The following is a 24,460-nucleotide window of genomic DNA, read 5'->3' on the forward strand; positions in this document are numbered from 1 at the left end:
CATTTGTGCATAAAACAGAACCACAAAATTCCTTTTGGCTTCAGGTACCTTGAGATCTCTATGTACAATACACTTCTGATGACAGTATTCTACCGATGAAACAATCTGAAATGCAAAAATCAGAACAATTGAGAAATATTTTCAATACCCCCATGTGCTACAGCGTCATTTCATTGAGGCTACAGCAATACATTATCTTAAATATCAAAATCAATGACGAATCTGGTTGAGTCATAACACAAACATAAATTTACCTTTCAGGTAAAGAAAACATGACTATGAAAGGGGAAGGGTGTAAAGTAGAATGCACATGCTGAATTTAGATAAAAATAAAATCATTCATTTCTAACAAAACTACACTCCTTACCGCTGAAAAGCCAGTTAGGGTGAAGAGTAGCATTTAATTTCAAGAGGTTTACAAGATTCATGACAGGCAAGGATAAAGTGAATGTCAGACTATTTCCCAGGGTAGATAATCCTAAAACTTGAGGGCATTGGTTGAAGTTGAGAGGAGAGAGATTAAAAGGAACCTGAGGGGTAAATTTTTCAATTGAAGCATAGTTCTGCCAGAAGTGGGCACAATTATAAAGTTCAAAAGATATTTGGGCAGGTACTGTATATGGATAGGAGGGCTTGGAAAGATACAGACCAAATGAAGGCAAATTAGACCAGTCCAGAATGCCAACTTGGTCAGCATGGACAGGTTGGGCCAAACAGCCTGATCATATGTTGAATGACTCAAAATCCTGAACATATGTTAAAATTAAAACTTAAATTCATGATAATTTAAGCCAAAGAGTTAAAACAAATTATGTCACATGAGCAAAGCATTGCTAGGTATGGGAAATATAAACACTCCACTAAATGTATTTTCAGTTTCAAACAAGTTTTGATGAGTTCTAGGCCAGAATGGTACATTCAAAATATTGTTATTTGAACCATATATATGTATATATCCAGAAATTGTGCATTTCTGGCATTTCACCAAGGACAAGGACATACACAATGAATGGTAGGGTCACAGTGAGTATTGAGGAACAGAGGGAACTGAAGGTGGAAGCATGGATAGGTAAGGTGGTGAAGAATACACATCAGCTGTTTGCATTTATTAGCGAGGACATAGAGCATTGGTGTATGGATGTCTTCATACAACTTTATAAAACTTTGATTAGGGCACAGCTGGAATACTGCATGCATTTCTGGTCACCAGACTCTAGGCGGGATGTGACTGCATCAGAGAGGGTGCAAAGGAGATTCTGTCTGGGCTTGAATGTTTCAGCTACAGGAAAGACAAGATAGGCTGGGAGCAGGAGACTGTGAGAGGGGTTCCCAATAGAGAAAAATCATGAGAGCCATAGATCATAAGTAATTTTTCCGAATGACAGAGATGTCTGAGATCAGAGGGCGAGGTGAGGGCTAAGGTGTTTAGAGGGGATCTCTGGAAGAATTTTTTTTCAATCCAGAAAGTTGTTGCAATCTAGAAGGCACTTCCTAAGAAAGTAGTGGAGGCAGGTATTCTTACAACATTTAGGAAGCATCTGGACAAACACTTTAAGCACCAAAACACAGTTGGCTATGAACCACTTGCTGGTAAATGGATGGAGTGTAGATAGATATTGATGGTCAACATGACATGGTGGGCCAAGGAGTCTGTTTCTGCACTGTATGATTCAGATATTTGATCTGAACATTAATAGATTTATTTTGATTGGAATATGATTTTGCTGGAAAAAGTACCAAACCAAAGGTTTAAAATTCAGCATGGAAGGGAAAAGGAATCAATTAGGAAAGCCAAAATAGTGTGAAATTTAAATGAATTGTTCATTGTTGCATGCATCAAGATACAGTGAAAAATTTTGTTCTGCGTGTTATAATACCACATAATACCATATAACTATTTACAGCACAGAACAGGCCAGTTCGGCCCTACTAGTCCATGCTATAACAAATTCCCACCCTCCTAGTCCCACTGACCAGCACCCGGTTCATACCCCTCCAGTCCTCTCCTCTCCATGTAACTATCCAGTCTATCCTTAAATGTAACCAATGATCCCGCCTCAACCACATCTGCCGGAAGCTCATTCCACATCCCCACCACCCTTTGCGTAAAGAAATTTCCCCTCATGTACCCCTTATAATTTTCCCCCTTCAATCTTAAACCATGCCCTCTAGTTTGAATCTCCCCTACTCTTAATTGAAAAAGCCTATCCACATTTACTCTGTCTGTCCCTTTTAAAATCTTAAACACCTCTATCAAGTCCCCTCTCAATCTTCTACACTCCAGAGAAAAAAGCCCTAGTCTGCACAACCTTTCCCTATAACTCAAAGCTTGAAATCCTGTCAACATTCTCGTGAACCTTCTCTGCACTCTCTCTATTTTGTTTATATCTTTCCTATAATTTGGTGACCAAAACAGTACACAGTACTCCAAATTTGGCCTCACCAATGCCTTGTACAATTTCATCATAACCTCCCTACTCTTGAATTCAATACTCCGATTTATGAAGGCCAACATTCCAAATGCCTTCTTCACCACACCATCTACCTGAGTATCAGCCTTGAGGGTACTATTTACCATCACTCCTAAATCCCTTTGTTGCTCTGCACATCTCAATAGCCTACCATTATCCAGGCAAGCCAACCCATATTTCAGTACAACAGGTGATGCAAAATAAAACAAAAGTGCATATAGTGTTACAGAGAAAACATTCACTTAAAACAGTACAAGGGCATCATCATTTTACTTATGAGAGGGTCATTCAACAATTTGATAACAGTAGGAAAGAAACTGCCCTTGAATCTGGTGGCACGTTCATAACCATATAACCATATAACCATTTACGGAGCGGAAACGGGCCATGTTGGCCTTTCAAGTCCGCACCGGTTCACTGATTTTGTGCGCCCTCTTCAGACTAACATTAATTGTGTACTTTGAAGAACTAAAAAAATACTCATGTATCTTCTGCCTGATAGAATGGGGAGAAGAGAATGTGACTTGTGCGGGATGGGTCTCTTTATAAGATGGCCACATTTCCTGAGGCAGCAGGAAGTGTAGATGGAGTTGCTTGGTGGTGGGGTTGGTGGGGGGGGGGGGCGGAGAATTGGTGCTGGTTTGTATGATGGCCTGAGGTGCATTCACCACTCTGCAAATTCTTACAGAGTACTTCTGTACCAAGTTGTGTTGCACCCAGAAAGGATACTTTCCACGTTGGATCAATAAAAATCAGTAAGAAACATTGGAAACATCATGATTTTTCTGAGCAAGTAGAAGCACTGGTGCACTTTTTTGGTCACCATGTTACCACGGATAGACCAAGACAGATTGTTGATGATATTTACACCTAAAAACATATAGCTCTCCTCATTTTCCACCTCAGCACAGTTGACAGTTTTTGGCATGTGCTGAGATAAAATTAAATACTGATACCGTGCCCTCCATAATGTTTGAAACAAAGACACTTTTTTTTCCTTTATTTGCCCCTGAGCTTCAGTTTTAAATTTGTGATCAAACAATTCACAAGTGATTAAAGTGCGCATTCCAGATTTTATTCAAGGTTATTTGTTCTGACCATGTAGAAATTACAACACTTTTTATGCCTAGACCCCTCATTTCAGGGCACCATAATATTTGGGACACAGCAATGATATGTATATTAATCATGTTTGGTACTTTGTTACATATCTCTTGCATGCAATGACTGAAGTTTGTGATTCATAAACATTACCAGGTGCTGAGTATCTTCTATGGTGAAGCTCTGCCAGGCCTCAACTACTGCCATCTTCAGCTCCTGGTTGTTTCGTGGGCTTAGGCCCTTAAGGTTTCTCTTCAGCATATGGAAGGCATTTTCAATTGGATTTACATGGGGTGACTTACATGGCTATTCAAGAAATTTTCAGTTTATAGCTTTGAAAAACTCCATTGTTGCTTTAGCAGTATGTTTGGGATCATTGTCTTGCTGCAGGATGAAGTGCTGTCCAATGAGTTTGGAGGTATTTGCTTGAACTTTGAGTAGATAATATGTTTCTCTGCACTTAGAATTCATTTTGCTACTGCCATCAGCAGTTACATCATCAATGAAGACAAGTGCGCCACAACCTGTGGCAACCATACATGCCCAGGCCAGAACACCCCCACCACCATGTTTCGCAGATTGAAGTGGGATGGATCTTGGGCAGTTCCTTTACATCTCCACTCTTGCCATCACTCTGATACAGATTAATCTTGGTCTCATCCGTCCACAAGAGCTTTTTACAGAATTTTGCAGGCTCTTTTAGGCAAACTGTAATCTGGCCACCCTGTTTCTGTGACTAAATTAGTGGTTTGCATCTTGCAGTGTTGCCCTGTATTTCTGTTCATGAAGTCTTCTGCGGAAATTCATCATTAATGCATCTGCACCTGCCTCCTAGAAAGTTTTTCTGATCTATTGGACAAGCATTGTGGGATATTTCATATGATGAGAATTCTTCTCTCATCAGCAATGGAGGTTTTCCTTGGCCTACCAGTCCCTTTGCAATTACTGAGCTCACCAGTACACTCCCTCTTCTTCATGATGTTCCAAACAGTTAATTTTGGTAATCCTAAGGTATGGGTGATATCTCTTACTCTTTTATTCTTGCTTTTCGGCCTCTTTAACTTTCAATGGCACAACTCTGGTCGTCATGTTGAAAAATGGCAACTCGGACTCCAAAGGTGATCAACGGCTTAGAAGCAAGTCTAGCTCTCCATTATATGTTCCAAAGAAGCAATTATACATACCTGAGTACTCACAAACACCTATGAAACCAAATGTCCCAAACATCAAGTATAATGTATACAAATAACCTTGAATAAAATCTAGAATGTGCGCTTTAATCATAGGTGAATTGTATGATTCATGTGGAGCACAGGGGGAATAAAGGAAAAATGTGTCTTTGACCCAAATATTATGTATGTGAAGAGAAAGTAAAGTATTTTTGTTAAAAATAAGGGAATTTATAATGGGAGACAAAGTAATGAGAGGCCAATCACATTCACACTCTGCTTTATCAAAGTAATTAAATTAAATTCCATCTTTATAAAGGAAGATACAAGTAACTTCCCAGATGTGTTGGGAAATAAAGGGTGAAGCAAATGCGACGAACTATATGAAATTAATATTTGTCGGAAAATGTTGTGAGGGAAAGTTATTAAACCCCAGGGCCCAATAGTCGCATTGGAAATGACCTTATTAAGAGATTCAAGATTATTTTCAAGATTCAAGATCAGTAGTCATTTTCCAACATTCTTCACACATTGAAACAGTTCCGTTAGATTAGAGGGCAGCTTACAATTTTTCAAATAATGTTAAGAGAAAACAGAATTCTATCCCAGTTTAGCTTAAGACGAGTAATGGTGAAGATGCTACAGTCTATCATGAAACCGATCATTGCAGAGGATTTGCAGCAGAGTGACTGGAAAGTCAACAGGGAATTATTAAAGAGTAATCACACTAGACAAATCTACTGCAATCTTTTGAGGATGCCATTCACGGAACAGAAAAGAGAGAACCAGTGGATATTATGTATTTTAATTTTCAGAATCTTTTTAATATAAGGCCCAATGTCAGAAAATAGGATGCAAAATTAAAGGTCGTGGTGTTAGAAGTACGGTGCTCATCTGAAGAGAGAACTGGTCGGCTGATAAGAAGCAATGAGAAGGAATAAATTGATCTTTTTCACAGTTGCAGGCAGTGACTAGTTACGTAGCATGATGGAGCCCCAACTACGTTGATAGCTGGGGATGAAGGAATTAACATTTCCACATTCACAGGTAATATAAATCTGGGTGTGACCGTGAGCCTTGAGGGAAAGATAGAAATGTTCCTGGGTGATTTGGACAGAATGAAGGAGTGGACAGATACATGGCAAATGCCATACAACATGGATATATGTGAGGTTATCCATTTTAGTGGCACCAGCAGGAGCTTGATTATTTAAATTACGATAGATTGGGAAAGGGAAGCTCAAACCAGTCTTGTGTCCTCATGTATCAGAAGCTGAATTCATGATGATTCAAGAGGACAACATTATGTCAGCTTTTACTGCAAGTATAGTCAGCAGGGATGTCTGCTGCAATTGTACATGGACTTGGTGAGACTGCACCTTCAATACAATATTCAGTTTTGTTTGCTCTATCTATCTCTTTCTGTGGGGAAGGGGGAGTTCAGGGAAGGTTCAGCAGAATCTCTGGATGTCAAGAATGATTCATTAAGAGAGACTGGGTCAATTTGGTTTATATTTGCTGGAGTTCAGAAGAATGACTGGGGCTCTCGTGAAAAAAAAAACACCACAAATACTCACAAGACTGGACAGATTAGGTGCAAGAAGGATGTTCCTGATGGCCAAGGAGTCCAGGAGCATGGTCACAGTTTAAGGGGAAAGCCATTTTAGATTGAGATAAGGAGAATTTTCTTTACTGAATGGGTGATAAACCATGGAATTCTCTACCATTGAAAACATTTGAAGCCAAACTGTTGAAAATATCGGTAAGAGTCTGGTATTTCTCCTGGAGATACAGGGATCCAGGGAAATAGAAACCTGGAAATAGATACCATTGAATGGTGAAACAGAATCAAAGGGCTAGATGACTTCTATTATTTTATAATTTTCTGTTTCTTTATTAAAAAATCTCTAAGTATTAAATATCCAGCTCTGCCAAAAGACTTTGTACATGATATTTTTAAAACGTCCTTTAACTTAAATAGTACATTTTCAAAAAATTATGCTTGAAGTTTAATTTAAGTGATGCCTGTTGATGTAAAAATGTCATAAACAACAACGACCAGTTAATTTATGCTGGCTTTAATGGAGGAAGTCTACATTTTTCTACTTTATATTCACCCCCCCTTTCACAAACCTTTATCAAGCATCAAATATTCTGCTGTGTCCAATGCAACAGGGGATGCTAAATCTGAGATTAGCAGTTGGAGAAAGCTTTTAGGGTCACATTGCCTGCTCATGCAAACATTTCATATGATCAAATATGCCTCTAAAGAATCAGTCTAAATTATACTTGAACAAATTTCTGATATGTTTTCATCCTTCTCCAAAGCTTCAATCACCTTTTTAATTACACATCAAGCCTATTTTCCAGTTACTTCACCATCTAGCTCTTGCACCATTAGCTATCATTATATAATTCCAATTCTTTGTTTAATCAGTGCCCCACGTAAAATTAATTGATGGAAAAGGCTGTAATGACTTTAGTCTTCAACATTCTTAATTTGATGCTCTTGCAGACTGGAGGTAGACAATCTGACAATACAATAAAGGGAGTAAGAGCTTTAGAGCTGGGTGATATCACACATCCATGAAAATGTACCGCACTTTTGTTGATGATGTCATCAAGATGTAGCATGTCAATAGAGATAACCCTGCATTATGAGCAACACTGATATCTTGCTCACCAGTATGTTGCACAGGAGTTTAGTGAATTAACCAGATATTCTAGCAGATGCTCCAAAGTTTGGTCATGTATTAAGTCATATCTTAAAGAAGGGGAGTGATTAGTATGGAAGGATTGGAGATAGGAAGATATTCCATTAGTAGAAATTCTCTGATTAAAAGTGGGAAACTAAATGTGGAATCAAACAAGGACAATTTAATGGAGTTGGGAAATTGAAGAAATGCATTGGAAGAGAATCTGGCCCATTATGTTTAAGACTGCAATGAAGGCGAGGAAGAGGACTGTTGCATCATGAAGGATGTCTAATGTGACTTCAGTTGGAATTATTTAGCAAATGTAGAATTGTGGGATGGCCATGGTTCTGGAAATTGGAAATCCAATGGTAGGCTAATGAGATGTGCAGAACAACAAAGGGATTTAGGAGTGATGGTAAATAGGCTGATACTCAGGTAGATGGTGTGGTGAAGAAGGCAGTTGGAATGTTGGCCTACATAAATCGGAGTATTGAATTCAAGAGTAGGGAGGTTATGATGAAATTGTACAAGGCATTGGTGAGGCCAAATTTGGAGTACTGTGTACTGTTTTGGTCACCAAATTATAGGAAAGATATAAACAAAATAGAGAGAGTGCAGAGAAGGTTCACGAGAATGTTGACAGGATTTCAAAGTTTGAGTTACAGGGAAAGGTTGTGCAGACTAGGGCTTTTTTCTCTGGAGCGTAGAAGATTGAGGGGGGACTTGATAGAGATGTTTAAGATTTTAAAATGGACAGACAGAGTAAATGTAGATAGGCTTTTTCAATTAAGAGTGGGGGAGATTCAAACTAGAGGGCATGGTTTAAGATTAAAGGGGGAAAATTATAAGGGGAACATGAGGGGAAATTTTTTTACGCAAAGGGTGGTAGGGATGTGAAATCAGCTTCCGGCAGACGTGCTTGAGGCGGGATCATTGGTTACATTTAAGGAAAGACTGGATAGTTACATGGAGAGGAGAGGACTGGAGGGGTATGGATCGGGTGCTGGTCAGTGGGACTAGGAGGGTGGGAATTTGTTACGGCATGGACTAGTAGGGCCGAACTGGCCTGTTCTGTGCTGTAAGTGGTTATATGGTATTATATGGTTATTATATATGGTTAATAGTGAAGTTGAACATAAAGCATTTGCTGGCAAGGATTGAGGGATTGAAAATAGATTTGCCCCTCAGCTTTTGCACCTTTCAGGTGTTTTGTTCTCACCTTCAATCACACCTATTCTGAACACAGCCTGGACAGAAAACTAAACTCCAGCTTGCTTAATTCTATTCCCATAAAACACCCCACCCCAAATTCCCATTTTGGTTCCATATTAGCTGATGTTATTAACACTTATGTCCAATAATTTAGTATATCGATCTCCCTCAAATAAGCCATTCCTCACTGCACCAATAAAAAGCACTGAAATGCTGGAGGAACTCAGCTGATCTTGCAGCGTCCATCGAAGGTAAAGATATATAACTGATGTCTCACTGCACCAATGCCTGATCCTTTTGTCTTTGCAAACCATAGCTCCAACATCAACCTCCCTTCATTTTTCAAAATCCTTGAGTGGGTTGTTATCTTCTAAATGAGAGCCTTTTCTGGAACTCTGACTAAATTTCTTCAATTAAGGCCCCTTGTGTGCCATACTATCTAAAATATTACTGAAATCATAGATACGTCACAGTATTCAGTCGCATGAGAAGATCAGATCTTGAGTTCCTGCCTTTAAACTCTGCTCCTGAGCCAATGACATCATCCTTCTCCTTGGCAAACATATGGCTAAAGATCAATCAAACCTATTCACCACTTATCTCAAATATTCTACCTCGTATCTCTTCCATCACTCTGCCCAATTCCATTTCTGTAATACTCCAGTCCAATCTTTAGATATCCATTGCCAAATCTCACATCCAAATGCACGACTGGTCAGATTCCTACCATAACTGCCTTCCATAATCTAATTGTCTTACAAATTAATGATGCATCTATCCCATCACATGTTGTCCAGTTCAACCAGCATTCTTTTACCTGCTAGCAGAAGCTGATTTCAGATTAAGCAACACCTAAAATATACATCCTCATTTTCGAATTGCTTGTGCATCTTTCCAGCTCTACAACCACCATTGCAAATCGACTAATCTTGGTCCACCAAAGTATTTCTATATTCTTTCAATCTGTCCTTTTTTATCACCTCTGTGATCAGTGGCTGTACCTCCAGCTCTGGAATTCCTTTGGCAAAATACCTTGCCTTGATCTTTCTTATCTTCTTTGAATCCCTTTTTTTAAAAACCTGATAATTTAGTTTGCATATTTATATAAAACAATCTTATAATAATTCATAACGAACATCATAAGAATTAGACCTAAATTCTTAAGTAATTACACCCAACTCACCTGTCTAAACTTTGCCCTTGCTTCTTTTTCTTTCATCCTTCCATGTGCAACTAAGTAATCAAAAACTTCCCCTACATTGCAAGGATGTAAAAGGAGAATGAAGAATGTTTACTGAATGCACAGTCTAATAGAACACTTTTTAATTAAAAAAATTTAGACATACAGCATGGTAACAGGCCAGTTCGGCCCACAATTTCATGCCGCCCAATAGACACTTAATTAATCTACACTCCCAGTATGTTTCGAAAGGTGGGAGGAAATCGAAACACCCCCCCCCCCACCCCCCCACTGGAGAAAACCAACGCAGACATGGAGAGAACATACAAACTCTTTACAAACAGTGCAGGATTTGAAACCCGGTCTCAGTTGCTGGCACTGTAAAGGCATTGCACTAACCACTACGCCAACCGTGCCACACCTTAAACTTCTCAACATGTTTACTTTTCAGAGCTTTGAAAAGCAGCGGGATAGAAATGCATCGATTGTTGCTTGCATTACACATGCAATAGAGTAGGCAGCTACAGCCATATAAAATTTGGATTCATTCTTCAGCGACCAAGGACCAATTTCAACCAAAAAAAATCTATTTTACTAGCTTTATAATAGTCTATATTTTCTGGACTACCATTATGAATGTACAAAGGAAGGAAGGCTTCATTTCCATTTAAAAGAATGAAAATGGAAACTTGAAAGTATACTGGAGATACTCAACAGAAGGACAACTGCTGAATTAATTTAGCACCAAATCAACTGATGAACAAAATGTAACAAAACGGAGTTTAAGGAATCCACTTTTGTCAATTAGAATAATACATGAATAATTCTGAAACGATAAACAGCAGGTGCACCACTCAGTTACAATGGATGTTGGCAAGATGTAACCAACAGTTAGCAACACTTCAAAAATAACACTAGACAATTTATCTTTAATTCCATGAAATAAAATGACAAGTGGCAGTTAATAAGAGACAATTTGAAGTTAAGTGTGAATAAGGATAATGGATTCTTGCAATCCTTCAAATATTTAAAAACTGATTGAAAGAAAATTTGTTTTAAAGCATTTTATTGGTTATGTTACATTAATCTCTGCACATTGTTCAATTGATTTGCTATGAAGAGCAATCAGCGTTAATATATTTTACAGCTCCTCCCACTATGTTTTTTTTTTAAAAACAAAGAATTTAGGTTTTCTTTCCATTTAATACTTTTTTCCTACCTTCCAGAGTGGCCGTTCACACACGAATATCCAAAACTCAAATTCTCCGTTCCCTTACGTGATTTTACACTGAATACCGGAAGTGTGGTAAGTAAAGAGGAGGAACTTGCAAATATGTGCTATTCATTAACTCATTGTTGCGGACTGTCTGCAGTTCAGACTGCAGGCAGACCAGTAAAACATCCAGGGGTGCTGCAGGAAAAAATTCAGAATGGAATGAGTCACTCCTTTCCGTTCTGAACTTTTTATACAGCCTGTGTTGCAGGAATTTTGCAAAAAATTTCCATTACACAGTGGCTGTGTAAAAATCATAATCGAAGCAGAAAAATACCAGAAATTTCAATGACACCACACTTGCAATTAAATGCAAATTGTCATCAAGGATTTCTAGAATAAATTGGTCTATGCTTGTGCAAAAATTTAAATGAGAAGGGATTGAAGGAAAAAAGCCATTACCAGTTTCCCTGTTTGAACTGTGTGCCTTCCTGATTGATCACAAAGTTGAATGGAATGATTTTATGGAGAACTCAGTGGTCTAGAGGTTCACATCTGGAGTAGAATTTAAAAGCAGCAGGATAGAATTGCATTGATTGTTGCTTGCATTACACATGCAATAGAGTAGGCAACTACAGCCATATAAAATTTGGATCCATTCTTCAGCGATCAAGGACAAATTTCAATCACAAAATCTATTTTACTAGCTTTATATTAGTCTATATTTTCTGGACTACCATTATGAATGTACAAAGGAAGGAAGGCTTCATTTCCATTTAAAAGAATGAAAATGGAAACTTGAAAGTATTATTACTTATTTTTTAAGTGGGACAAAGCCTGAAAAACATAATACATATTGTGACAGTCGGATGTATCTGGTGTAAAATTACTGCATTCCAATGCTTTTCCCTGCTGTTATTTTAAGATGAGATTTGATGCAATAGACACTTTCCTGGCATTAGAAGGTCTACTGTCATACTTTAAACATGATATCACCCTACAATTTTCTGGGGCAGAGATCAAAAGGAAATTGCGAGAAGAATTTAGATTTTATTTTGGTAATGGATAAGTAACTGTATACGACAGCGGAAAATCTATATATACATCTATCTTCACTCCTATATTTAGAATTCAAAGTAATTTGAGGCAATTTGGTCTGCAATCTTTTACTTAAAATTTGCTAAGTATTATGATTATAAATACAAAATATAACCTTCAACTTTCAACAGAAAGTACATGGTGCACCAAATGTAAAGGTTCAAAAATCCTTATGTGTAAACACTAAAGGGAGCTAATTTGCACAAGGGACATACACAGGAGCATAAAAGCAATAACTTTATCTCAACAATGTAAAGTAAACCATTATTAATGTTCTTGCAAATGTTCTAAGCTTGTCCTTGTTCAGATCTAAAACTGCAGCTTGTCATCTTTGAAATAATTGCCTACTTTCAAATCAAACTATATTTCTGGGTGTCTTGAACAGCTAAATTGGAACGAGTCTATTCACAAATGTCAAAGGGAGATTACACCAAAATGTTAACTTAAAAAACCTAAAAAGGACAAAGGCTGGGAGAGATAAACAATGTTGACAAAGCATTACCCTTGATTTTATAAGTCCAACTTCTTTAAGAGGCTCAGTGATGCAAATTCAATATCTCTTCAGTGAGAATTTCTCTTCAGGAAGTCATATCAGTAAAAAGGAAAAGCCAAAGCCTAAACTTACCCCCACTTGCATACTCCATAATTAAATACAGTGTCTTCTCAGTTTCAATTACTTCAAATAATTTCACTAAAATAGAGAAGAGGAAAAAAATTGCCTATAAATATAATACCAAAGAATTACTGAAAATGTAAAATCTGTGTGGATAAATTATTCTGATCATTGTTTGCAGCAAAATCACAACTCAGTCAAAAATCAGGAGTTCAAAAAATGAAGTAACCAGTAAAAAGTTATCCCTACTTTGACTTCATGAACTTAAACCTTTCCCATTCAAGCCAGTACTGCAGATGAAAGATTTAAGTATTTAAGCTGTGCTGCAGAATGTGGCTTTGAATTTTCCCTATATCTTCTGTTTCGAGCAGACTTGAATTGTGATGAATTGGTGACTTGCTCTTCACAAATGTCATTGCCATTCTGACCCAGAGTTTATTACATACGGTAGAGTATTTCAATGGTCTGAAATTTTTTTTTAAGATTTTGCGCTTGAAAATTAATTTGCTTCACTATTTACATGCAGACCTGAATCCATTTGAGTATTCTGAAAAGCACAAATTTAAGTATTAAAAACAGAAACTTTTTGAAATATTTAGCATTGGAGAAAGATGCAGAGTATGATTTCAAAACTAGGAAAATTTAGAAATCAAAGACATTTTCAATTGAAGAGAATGGGAATGAAAAGAGAGAAAAAAAGGAATACTTGTGATTAAAGTAAAAACACACAGAAATGCTGGTCTCGCAACGTCCATAGGAGAAAAAGATACATTACCGACGTTTCAGGCCTGAGTTCTTCTTCAAGGAAAAGGGAAAGAAAAAAAAAACAGGAAGGCATCTAAATTAAAAAAATGGCAAGGGGTGAAGTTAAAACTAACAGGCAAAAGGTGCTAATTGGATAAGAGGAAAGGTGATCGTTGATTTTGGCTCTGTGAAAGGAGATAGAGGGAAAGTGGAAGGGGGAGGGGGAAAGAGGGAGAGAGAGCAAGCATGCACAAGCAAAAGTTTCTGTTTACATTCTATGAACGTCGCAAGACCTGCTGAGTTTCTCCAGCACATTTGTGTATTGAATGTGGTAGACTGAATGTCAATCCAAGACGCACTGTGTCGAGGAGATATGAATTCTAGGAAATTAATGAAAGCAGAGGAGGGAAAAGAAATAATATCTGAAATAAGCAATGTTAGGATTGTGGAATATGAACTGAAGAAACAAAAAAAGATAGATGCTGTGAACACCATAACACTTTTCACATTGCCAGCATCTACAGTGTTTCAAATCTCAACTATAACCATTTTCCTCCCTGCCAGGTCCCATGTCTTTTCATCCTCTCTTGAAACTGTCAAATGACTGGTTGGAACTGTGGCTCTATTTGCAGATAAGCTGGAATGTCTTCAAGTATCTTGTCAATCAGCAATTATTTATTCCCTACCTAAATGGTAAGATTGCTATCATAATTAAATCGGACTTTGTTGTGTTTTTCATTCATATCTACTTATAAAAATAAAATAATTGCTAATTGACAAAATAAACTTATTCATCTCTTTCACAAGAAAAACTAATAAGCTCAAAACTGATAAATCCGGATGATCTGAATCTCAGAATTATCATAGAGATGGCTGGGGAAACAATTTGTACTTCAGTTATTGCCTTCCAAATTTCTATAAAATTCCAAAATAATTCCTGCAGACTGGAGGAAAGAACATTTAATTTCATTATTCAATAAAGATAGGAAAGAGATAACACGGAAATACTATATTTGGTTTTGAAATTTCCAATGTTATGTAAACCTCACTCCTCTATCCAATTCCACCATTTCATCTGCTCTTTACGTGCTTCCCTTCATATCCAGTTATCTCTTCCCCCTACTCTTCTCTCCACATCTCTCACCTTCTTTTGTCCAGTAACCTATCACTTCCTATCCTCTCCTACCTTGCCATCTCCCCTTCCCATCTTAGTGGAATAAAGGGGTCCTGACTCATGTGTTGACTGTCCATTTCTTGCCATGGATACTGTCTGTCCTGTTTCTCTTAGTTTGCTAAAGATTCTAGCATCTGCAATTCTTGTGTTTAATCACTGACAAAGATCATGACATTTAAGACAATAATAATTGATCAGAATTGGCATTAATTTATGAAATGGAAGCTACATTTAACTAATCATCTGAAGAAATTTGAGGATGTCTCCAGCAGAGTATCTAAGGGAGTAAGGTGTGGGAAAATCAGTAGGTGTGGTGTATTTAGATTTTTAGAAAGCTTTCGACAAGGTCCCACACAGGAGTTTACCCATCAAAGATAACAGAATTGGAAGTAATTTAGAGCTTGTGATGGGTTGGGAGCCAATCTGACTGCTTGCTTACAGATAACACTGGACAATGAAGAATTTTTTTTCCTGAACAGTTTTGGGTATATTTTATGGATTTTCAGCTGCTGATCATGAAAATCACCAGAAAACTTTGCTATCATGTATTTTTGTTTAGATATAACCTATTCTGTGATTTCATGTCATATTTGAAGTCTACTTCAAGCATACAAAGTCATGAAATTCATTGCAAATTCATTTTCTGCATTTGCACTTGAACTTCTACCCTGCCGATCTTGGTGCACTCAATGAAAAATATGGTGCAAAGTTTCACCAGGACATTGCGACCAGAGCAGAGTAATCATCATCTACGAATATGGCCACCCAATGTTGGCACTAACATGAGAGGCATCAGATGCTGAACACAAACAAAAATCAGCACCAAAATCTTTTTCGATTAATTGAATTAAGTGTCAGTATCATTATTTGATTAAACATACTAAATTGAATAAAATTTAATGTGTCTCCAACTTCCTACGTGATACAGCAAATCTAAAATTATTTTTGTATTTGGCTTGAAGTTGCCTGTAATAATTCCCTTTTTATTTTCAGGAAGTAAACCTTGTCCAGTGTAATCAATCAAACAAGAATAAACAGATTGTTATCAGATTGGGAATATCACTGGAATTGCAGCTTTTGCACAGCTATTAATGACAACAATTTTTTTTCAATCTATACCTACAATGTAGCTCAATGTAATATTCAAGTCTCAGTTTAAATTGTTTTTAGATATACAATATGGTAACAGCCTATGCCACCCAAATTAACCTACAACCTTTATATGTTTTGAAGGGTGGGAGGAAGCCGGAGTGCCTGGAGGTAGTCCACTCAGACATGGGAAGAACGTACAAACTCCTTACAGACTGCACCAGATTCAAATCTAGGTCACTGGCACAGTAATATTGTTGCACTAACTGCTTATGGTAACAGTGCCGCCCTCTTTATAGTGAGTGTTAAGGGTGATACCTACAACCCACCATCAAATGCCCAACCACATTCAGCAGCATTTGGTCCATACTCTTTTATGCCTCAGTGATTTAAATGTTAATTCAAATGAAGTTTAAATGCTGTGAGAGTACCTGCCTCCATCACTTGCTCAGGAGCTACTCTTCTGATTCCAGATGGTTGATGTCACAAATCCAAGTGGGAATAGGAGAGAATGCAAAGTTTCGGTGGTGGGGGGGGGGGGGGGGGGGGCACGTGATGACGTAGGGCTAGACTTGAATTCTCTACTCTCTCCAAAAAAGTTTTTGAAAATACTTCGGAAGCCTGAACTGACTGCAAGAAAATAGACGAGGAAGCTATCGGAAGGCCTACAGAGCAATATACAATGCCACCTAAGAAAGATAAATTGACTGTTACTTTTCAAGAATTTAAACAAGAAAAAGAAGCCAATAGAAGAGATAGAAGAAAGAGGGAGCCGTGTTGGATTTACTGTTGGGGAATGAGATGGGTCAGGTGACAGAGGTATGTGTGGGGGAGCACTTCGGGTCCAGTGATCATAGTGCCATTAGCTTCAAGGTAATTATGGAAAAAACCGGTAATTTAACAGGTTTTTGAGTGAGGAAAAGCTAGGTTTGAGGATTTACAAGGGGTGGATTGGGACAATTTGTTTTCTGGGAAGGATGTAATAGAGAAATGGTGGGTCTTTTAAAGGAGAGGTTTGAAGAATACAAAATCTTTATCTACCTGTTAGGTTGAAAGGTAAGGTCAAAAGTTTGAGAGAGCCATGGTTCTCAAGGGATATTGGAAACTTGGTTCGAAAAAAGAGAACACAACAAAAATATTATGAGTTGGGTGAAAGGGTTCACAAGGTTTTAGCAAGGCAATTAAAAATGGAACAGATTTCTAGAACAATAATTGCTACAAAGAAATTATCAGGACAGATAACATAAAATGGAGGAAATAAATGATAATTTTAAAGACTTTCATGCTAAATTTTATCATTCAGAATCTATGAGAGATGATAATAAAATAAGAGATTATTTAAGACAAGTTAAATTACCGGTGTTAAATGAGGATGAAAAGTTAAGGCTGTCCGAGAATTTTTCAGTAAAAGAAGTTTGAGACTTTAATGTCTCTACAGAATAATAAGATGCCAGGTAAAGACAGTTTCCCACCAAAACTTTATAAACAGTTTAAGGAGTTATTATTACCTGTATTGATAGAGGTATTAGGTCAAATGAAATAAGTTCATGGTCTATCTGAATCTTTTAAAACAGCATTAATAATTGTAATGTCAAAAAAATGGAAAGATTGTTTACAGCCTTCTTCATATAGACCTATATCATTATTGAATACAGACAATAAAATTGTATTGAAATTGATAGTTAATAGGCTAGTTGAAGTTTTGCAAAAAAATTAGATCAAACTGGTTTTATTAAAAATAAAAAAGCAGAAAATAACATAGATAAATGTTTATGTTTGATAAATATAGCACAATATAGGAAGATTTTTGCAGTAATGGTAGCATTAGATGGAGAGAAAGCATTTGATCAATTGGAATGGGATTTTTAAATTTGAGACACTTAATGCTTTTGGGATTCCAAATACTTTTATAAACTGCATAAAGGCATTGTATGATCAACCAAAAGCAAAATTGATTACAAATAAACAAATCTCACAACCCTTTGTGCTTGAAAGATCTTCTAGACAAGGTTGTCCATTGTCACCTTTTTTGTTTTCATTATCGATTGAACCATTGGCAGAAGTAATTAGAACTGATAATGAAATTAAAGCATTTGAAGTAGGTAATAAAGAACATAAAATTAGTTTATTTGCTGATGATGTTATAGTATATTTGACGAGACCAGAGATATCTTTAACTAAGTTGAGTGAGAGATTAAAAGGTTAGTATTAGGTTATAAAATGAATGTTGATAAAGGTGAAGTAATGCCTATGGTGGATATGGATTTCTCTCAATGTAAAAGATTGACAAAATTTAAATGGCAAAATTAGTAGAAATATAAGTAATTTGTTTAAACTAAATTATTTACATTGTTAAAAAAATTGGAAGAGGATTTGAAAAGATGGAAAGATTTACCAATAACAGTGAATTGTTTTAAAATGAACATTTTTCCAAGAAAACAATATTTGTTTCAATCATTGCCCATTCAATTACCAGAAATTTTCATTTGAAATTTGATTAAAATAATACATGTATTTCTTTGGAAAGGTAAAATGTCAAGAAATGGTTTAGAAAAATTAATGTGTAAATTTGATCAGACTACCAAATTTTTAAGAAATATTTTAAAGCAGCTCAATTTAGGTTTTTGTCCTCCTGTTATCAATGGGGTGAAAAACCTACTTGGATTCAAATAGAAATGAATAAAATTGGTGAAACTATTCCGGAGTTAATTTTGTATAAATGGAATAGTGAGTCATTGAAAGGAACTAAAGATTTTTTGTATTGAAGCAAATATTAAACATATGGAATAGAATTCATGTTGAGAAAGAAATTTAAAAAATATAAATTACCAAAAATGTTGTTAAAACAAAATCTACTTTTTCCTTTAACTTTGAATAATTCATTATTTGACAATTGGTATCGTCAAGGTATTCAGAGAATAAAAGATTGTTTTTTAGGATCTTTTTTCTTAACTTTTGATCAATTAAAAGATAAATATAATACAATTTTTGCACATTATCAATTAAAAATGTATTTGAAAAAGAGACTGGGAGCAGATTTGAGACTCCCTAAACAAAGTCAATTTGAAGATATACTAACAGGTACATTTGTTGTTAAGAAATTTGTTACTAATATTGCATATAAAATTACAAGAGACTGCAAAGAAAAAAGATTTATATAAATCAAAAATCCGATGGGAGCAAGATTTAAATATACAAATTCAGGAGGAGATTTGGTCAAAATTATGTTATGACAGTGTTATGAATACAGTAAATGTTAGATATCAAATGGTTCAATATAATTTTCTTCAACAATTGTATTATACTCCACATAAGTTAAATGGACTTAATCCTAATTATTCAAATAAATGTTTTCAATATGTGAAAGAACTAGGGATCTTTTTGCCTTCAGTGTGGTCTTGTGAAAAGTGGACAGGTTTTAGAATGAATTGAGTTTATTATTGGGCAAATTATGAAGATAAAGATACCAAAGGAACCAAGAATATTTTTACTTGGAGATATCTATGAAAAGGATATAAAATTGAAATTGGATAAATACCAAGATAAATGTTTGTATTGCAATAGTAACTGCAAAGAATTGTATAGCGATATCATGGAAGGATAATAGAGAAGTGTTATTAAGTAGATGGTATAATGAGATGCAAAATTGTATACCTTTGGAAAAAATTACGTATAGTTTAAGGAATCGAGTAGAATTTTTTATAATTTTTAGAAACATATGGATTTTATGGATAATTTTCTGTCCATCTTTTCTATCTTATCCACTCCTCTTAACTAGTAATTTTTAATAATAACTATTGATTGCATATGCTAATATTATTGGAAATTAAATGGTAGGTGTTTTTTTCTTTTCTTACTTTTGGGAGGGAAGAAGGATGGGGATTAAAAAATAAAAGTTTTTTGTATCATTGGATATAGATATTTGATTAATGTTTTATTCTTTTTTTCCTGTCTTGATGCAAACAATTAAATAATTTTTTTTAAAAATGCAAAGCTTCATGAAGATATAGACACAATTCATGAGTGGGCAAATGAGGTCCAATGTGGAAAAATGTGGGGTCGTCTGGTTGAATAAGATGAAATACCATTTTTTTCTAAAATATGAGAGACTGGCAAATGTTGATATTTGAAGGAACTTAATGTAGACTTTGCAGACAGTCAGGAAGGTAACTGATATGTTGGAGTTTATTGCAAGAGAATATGTGGATAGAATGATATCTCAGTAATAGAAATAGGAGTAAGGCACTTTGGCCCTCAAACTTGCCCAATCATTCAAAATTATTATGGCCAATCTGCCCCAGGACTCATCTTGGTTTCTGTCTCAAAAATGTATCTACTTGCTCTACCCCAATGATCTAGCCTCTTCTGGGGGTAGAGAATTCCAACATACTCTACAAAAATAATACTTTTATTAAAGTACCCTGCATCCAATTTTATGCAAGATAAACAGATGCCTGCAATGAAAAAAAAATCATATTCAGGGTCAATCCAACATGCTACAAAACCAAACATGAGAGGCAGGCTCTGCTGCACAAAGAGAAACCTGCTGCTTTGGATAACAGAAGAGTGTAAAAGTAAGCCATCCTCAGTTGGCCAAAATGAGTATACTTTTCTGCCTTAAGGAAAGTTTTTGTAAGATTTCCCAGGAACATGTTTTAATGCAAGAGGAATGGTTTTGGATACAAGAGTGGCAGTCTTTCCTGGGACAATATGACAAGAGCAAAACTGAGATAAAATGTAGTTTTGCCAGGATGCTTTAAAAACATTGCTAAAAGCTAAGAAAATCTTAAAGGAAATTTGCACACAGACTTGCCATCTGTGAGTTTGGGAGAAGCATATGGCATTCCCAAATCTGCATTTAAATTTGATCTCTACTTCTCATTCTCCGCCCCACCCCCCCCCCCCCCCCACCCAAGAAACATAGCTGAGTCTGAGTTATTCGCTATTTTTCAATGCCATAAACTATCTGGAGATGCTCTCTTAACATGTGGATAATCTTGATTTAATGACTTTCACTGAGAGTTAGAGAATGTCTACCATCTTTTTTCTTGATTCTGAAACTACATGCCTCAAAGAGTAAAAGACCACGTATTAATTAAATAGTTTAGTTCTACCAATGTTAGAAAGATATTGACAGTAAAAATCCATCTTCAAATAGAAAAATAACCTTAAAATATCCAATAAATTAAGTGACTGGTAAAACAGCAGATTTCAAATTTATTGTCAGAGTACATACATGACATCACATACAGCCCTCAGATTCCTTTTTCTTTGGGTGAGGCAGAATTATCACTTATTGGTAGTTTTAAAAAAACTGTACAAAAAGGAAACAAATAAAGAAATGTAAACACACTGACTGCGATACAGAGATGAAAAAAATCAAAAAGTATAAAAGTAAGTCCTTAAAGGAGTCCCTGATTGAGTTTATTGTGGAGGTGGACGGATAGCAGTTGTTCCTGAACCTGGTGGTGTGGCACCTATACCTCTTTCCTGATGGTAGCAGCAAGATCAAAGCTAGCTGGTGTGGATCCTTGATAATTGCTGCTGCTCTCTCTGACGGCAACATTCCCTGTGGATATTCTTGATGGTGGGGAGGATTTTGCCTGTGATGTCCTGGCTTGCATCCACTCAAGGGTATTGGTGTCCCCATACCAGACCGTGATGCAGTTGGATAGCAATAAAAAGATCTGGTCCCAATTCATAAATATTACATCTTGAGGCAGAAACATTTAGCACAATGAATCTTTATAATTGTACATTAATTTCCCCAAGAAATTAATTAACTAGTCTACATAAACATAAATATTTAAAAAAAGAGATTCAAACTGTCATGTCTTGATTTTCTAGAAAAAAAACCTACTGCATTAAAAAACAATGCAACAAAAACCAGACATTGTTGATAGAGATTTAGCAGAGCAGTGTGGGGAACCAGACCAGGAAATCAATACCTGTATAAACTAAAGATTGAATATTTGAAGCTCATGCTGGAAAAGATTATCTCATGGTCACCATCAAAGCCTTAAGATTTGATAAATTGTTTCCCAGAAGCAAAAATGATACAAACTACCAGTAAGTTTGCAAATGCCTCACCCTGATTTGATGTCCTCATTAGATGTTTGAGAAAACACCTTTCTGTGGTGGGGAATTAAGTCCTGCTTTGAGGAATGCTGTTTTGTGATACGAACACTTTGCTTAACTGGTGCCTGCAGAAAAAAGTGGCACAATGCTACAATCTACAGACAGATCATATCCAATTTCTGTACTGTTGTAATTTCAGAGCGTGGTTTTGAATCTGGGCCTCAGCACTACGTAGCTTGAGAGGCGTTATAAAAAAAAGCTCAACTTCACTTCACTTGTCAGCATTCTCTATCATTCAAAAGAAAACACACATTCTTTTGGTTTTAGCCAAGGATTTAATTAAATTGACCCCCTTTCTTCCTCTGAGCCCTTGTATAATACTCACTACTCAGGGCCTCTAAAAGTGAATTCTCATTACCGAGGGGGGGGGGGGGAAACCCCTGCCATAAGGCACTCAATTAAAAATACCCATAAAATTAGAAAGGGAACAGAAATGTTAGAGAATGACACAAACACAGAACACTGATTACAAACCCATATCACACTGATGGTCAATGGAACAAAAGAATAGTAAACTTTTTTTAAAAAGATATTATATAAATAGAGTACAAGTATTGACCATTGGAAGTTCATCCATATTTCGCACAGTCAAAAAGATTAAAATGCCATCTTACCTATATTGGGATGATTCAAAATCTTCATAATTCTTACTTCACGAAAGAGCTGTTGAAAAATAAAAAAATAACGTTAGTGTTGTACATTGCCTTTAAAATCAAACAAAATAGAATGCTCTCCATTTTATCAAAAGCTTTTGAGACCCACAATGAAGCCATCTGTGCAAGGGCCATCTATTTATGATCTTCAACCGAATACTGGGATTAGTGTCAAAACAAACATAATGCGGAGCAGGGCAATTCAGTAAAAAAGCTCTTTCACCTTTGAGATCTTCATCTGAATCCAGCCTGAGGTAGGAACTTTCCAAATTCTGCTGCCTGCAAAGGTACTTTCCCAAATATGATTTTAACATCAAAATGAAACTGCAAACTAGCATTATAATTAGCTGTCAGCAGATAATCTGAATCTCAGGGCAAGAACTCAGGACCAGGCAACCAATTCCATGCAAACCTCAACTAGTTTGCCTCGTAAATTTTATGCTTGGCTGCATGTATTCTACAACATAAATTGAACTACAGTGTCTGGGAACCATATGCAACTTTTTTCCACAAGATTAAGAAAGAAATCTTCATCCTGTCTATTTTATCCTAAAATAGACTGGGTTTAGCTGGCATGGATGAACTGGTTGCTATTGAACACAATACAACACCACCCAGAAAATTAACAGGGTCCGTCAAAAGAATTTGTGTATAATACATGTTTTATATTATTACATGACAATAAAGGAATTTTGAATCTTCCATTGAATATTTGTAATGTGATTGCACCTCAAAGTGAATTAAATCAAACTTACCTCAATCAAGTTCCAGTTATTCTGGGCTGAAAGCACAACCCAACACATAAATGGAGATCATTCTAACTCATATTTTTATTTTGTTTTCAGAAATGCCCCCAAAACATTCCTGATTTAATTAGCTACATTAAAGTGCACTTTCTATTTTCTTAGCCAACGCCAATCACATTGCACGTATTAAGACTTTGCGAAATATCTAGACAATATCCAGTTAGTCTTCTTTAGCATAGTTCAAAAAGGTTGCATAAATCCACCATGTTTTTCACAGAATAACACCAAGTCAGGTCCTCTACTCATAAGAAATCATACAATTGGCTAAAATGTGGAGCATAACTATGTACAATGATTCACAATCAGACTTGATTACAAAATCAGAACCTGTGAATCTACAACAGACCTTCATCCAATTTTGCCCATTGCCTGATAATTTTGCTCCATAGAGAAGTGTGTTACCCCTCAACAACACACTTCCCATAGCAGCTAGCCTATAGAAACACAGGCTACAGGGGAGAGGCAACTTACTGAAGGTACACGCAAATCCTGCTCAACAGGACAGATGTTAGGCCGCATGTGCTGCGATGAAGGGCCAGGAGACCTGCTTTTGCCACAGAGAGAAGAGTTATGCATGAGATGATTACAGTAAACAAGGGTGAGAATTCCCACACAAGAAAGCAATGTAAAAAAAATTCCATTCTTTTCATGATAGGTTAGGGAGATTTGAACACCATTTTCATCCCTGCAAAGTGGTGATCACACATAAAAATATTTTTTTAGGACATTAGGGCTCTTTAATTAAGGTGACATTCCACAGATATGCACACAAGCCACTCAAATAACTAGTAGTAATGCAGTACTGAAAAGCAGACCATGAATAATTTGTGTGATCAGCTGATCTTCTTGCCTAATTTTGCATATACATCATTGTATATGATTGCAATGAGAGAGTCACCTGGCTTGTATTGGGGATCTTGATTTTGCGGGGACCGTAGAAACATCTTTCTCATCATAGAGCATAGTACACTACAGCACAGTACAGGCCCTTCAGTCACTGATGTTGTGCTGACCCATATATTCCTTAAAAAATATACTAACCCTCCCTACCCCGTAACCCTCTATTTTTCTTCCATCCATGTTCCAGTCTAAGAGTCCCTTAA

At 36.3% G+C, this 24,460-nt stretch overlaps 1 protein-coding gene across 14 annotated transcripts in view; it reads right to left on the minus strand.

Moving 5' to 3' along the window:
* Window positions 1-24,460, minus strand: part of LOC138760542 (serine/threonine-protein kinase MARK1-like) — a 302,067-nt gene that overhangs the window by 36,582 nt on the left and 241,025 nt on the right. For 11 of the 14 annotated variants that reach the window (XM_069931242.1, XM_069931237.1, XM_069931240.1 and 8 more), the window contains 4 exons: window positions 22,513-22,561; window positions 12,766-12,831; window positions 9,833-9,903; window positions 49-105 (listed from right to left, as the gene is read on the minus strand). In XM_069931242.1, coding sequence (XP_069787343.1) covers window positions 49-105; window positions 9,833-9,903; window positions 12,766-12,831; window positions 22,513-22,561 — 243 coding nt within the window. Of the gene's footprint in view, window positions 1-48; window positions 106-9,832; window positions 9,904-12,765; window positions 12,832-22,512; window positions 22,562-23,306; window positions 23,333-24,460 lie in introns of those variants that run through there. The other 3 variants (XM_069931248.1, XM_069931247.1, XR_011355689.1) reach the window with 3 other exon arrangements.

Source organism: Narcine bancroftii, chromosome 4 (genome assembly GCF_036971445.1).
Source record: "Narcine bancroftii isolate sNarBan1 chromosome 4, sNarBan1.hap1, whole genome shotgun sequence".
Classification (NCBI taxonomy): domain Eukaryota; kingdom Metazoa; phylum Chordata; class Chondrichthyes; order Torpediniformes; family Narcinidae; genus Narcine; species Narcine bancroftii.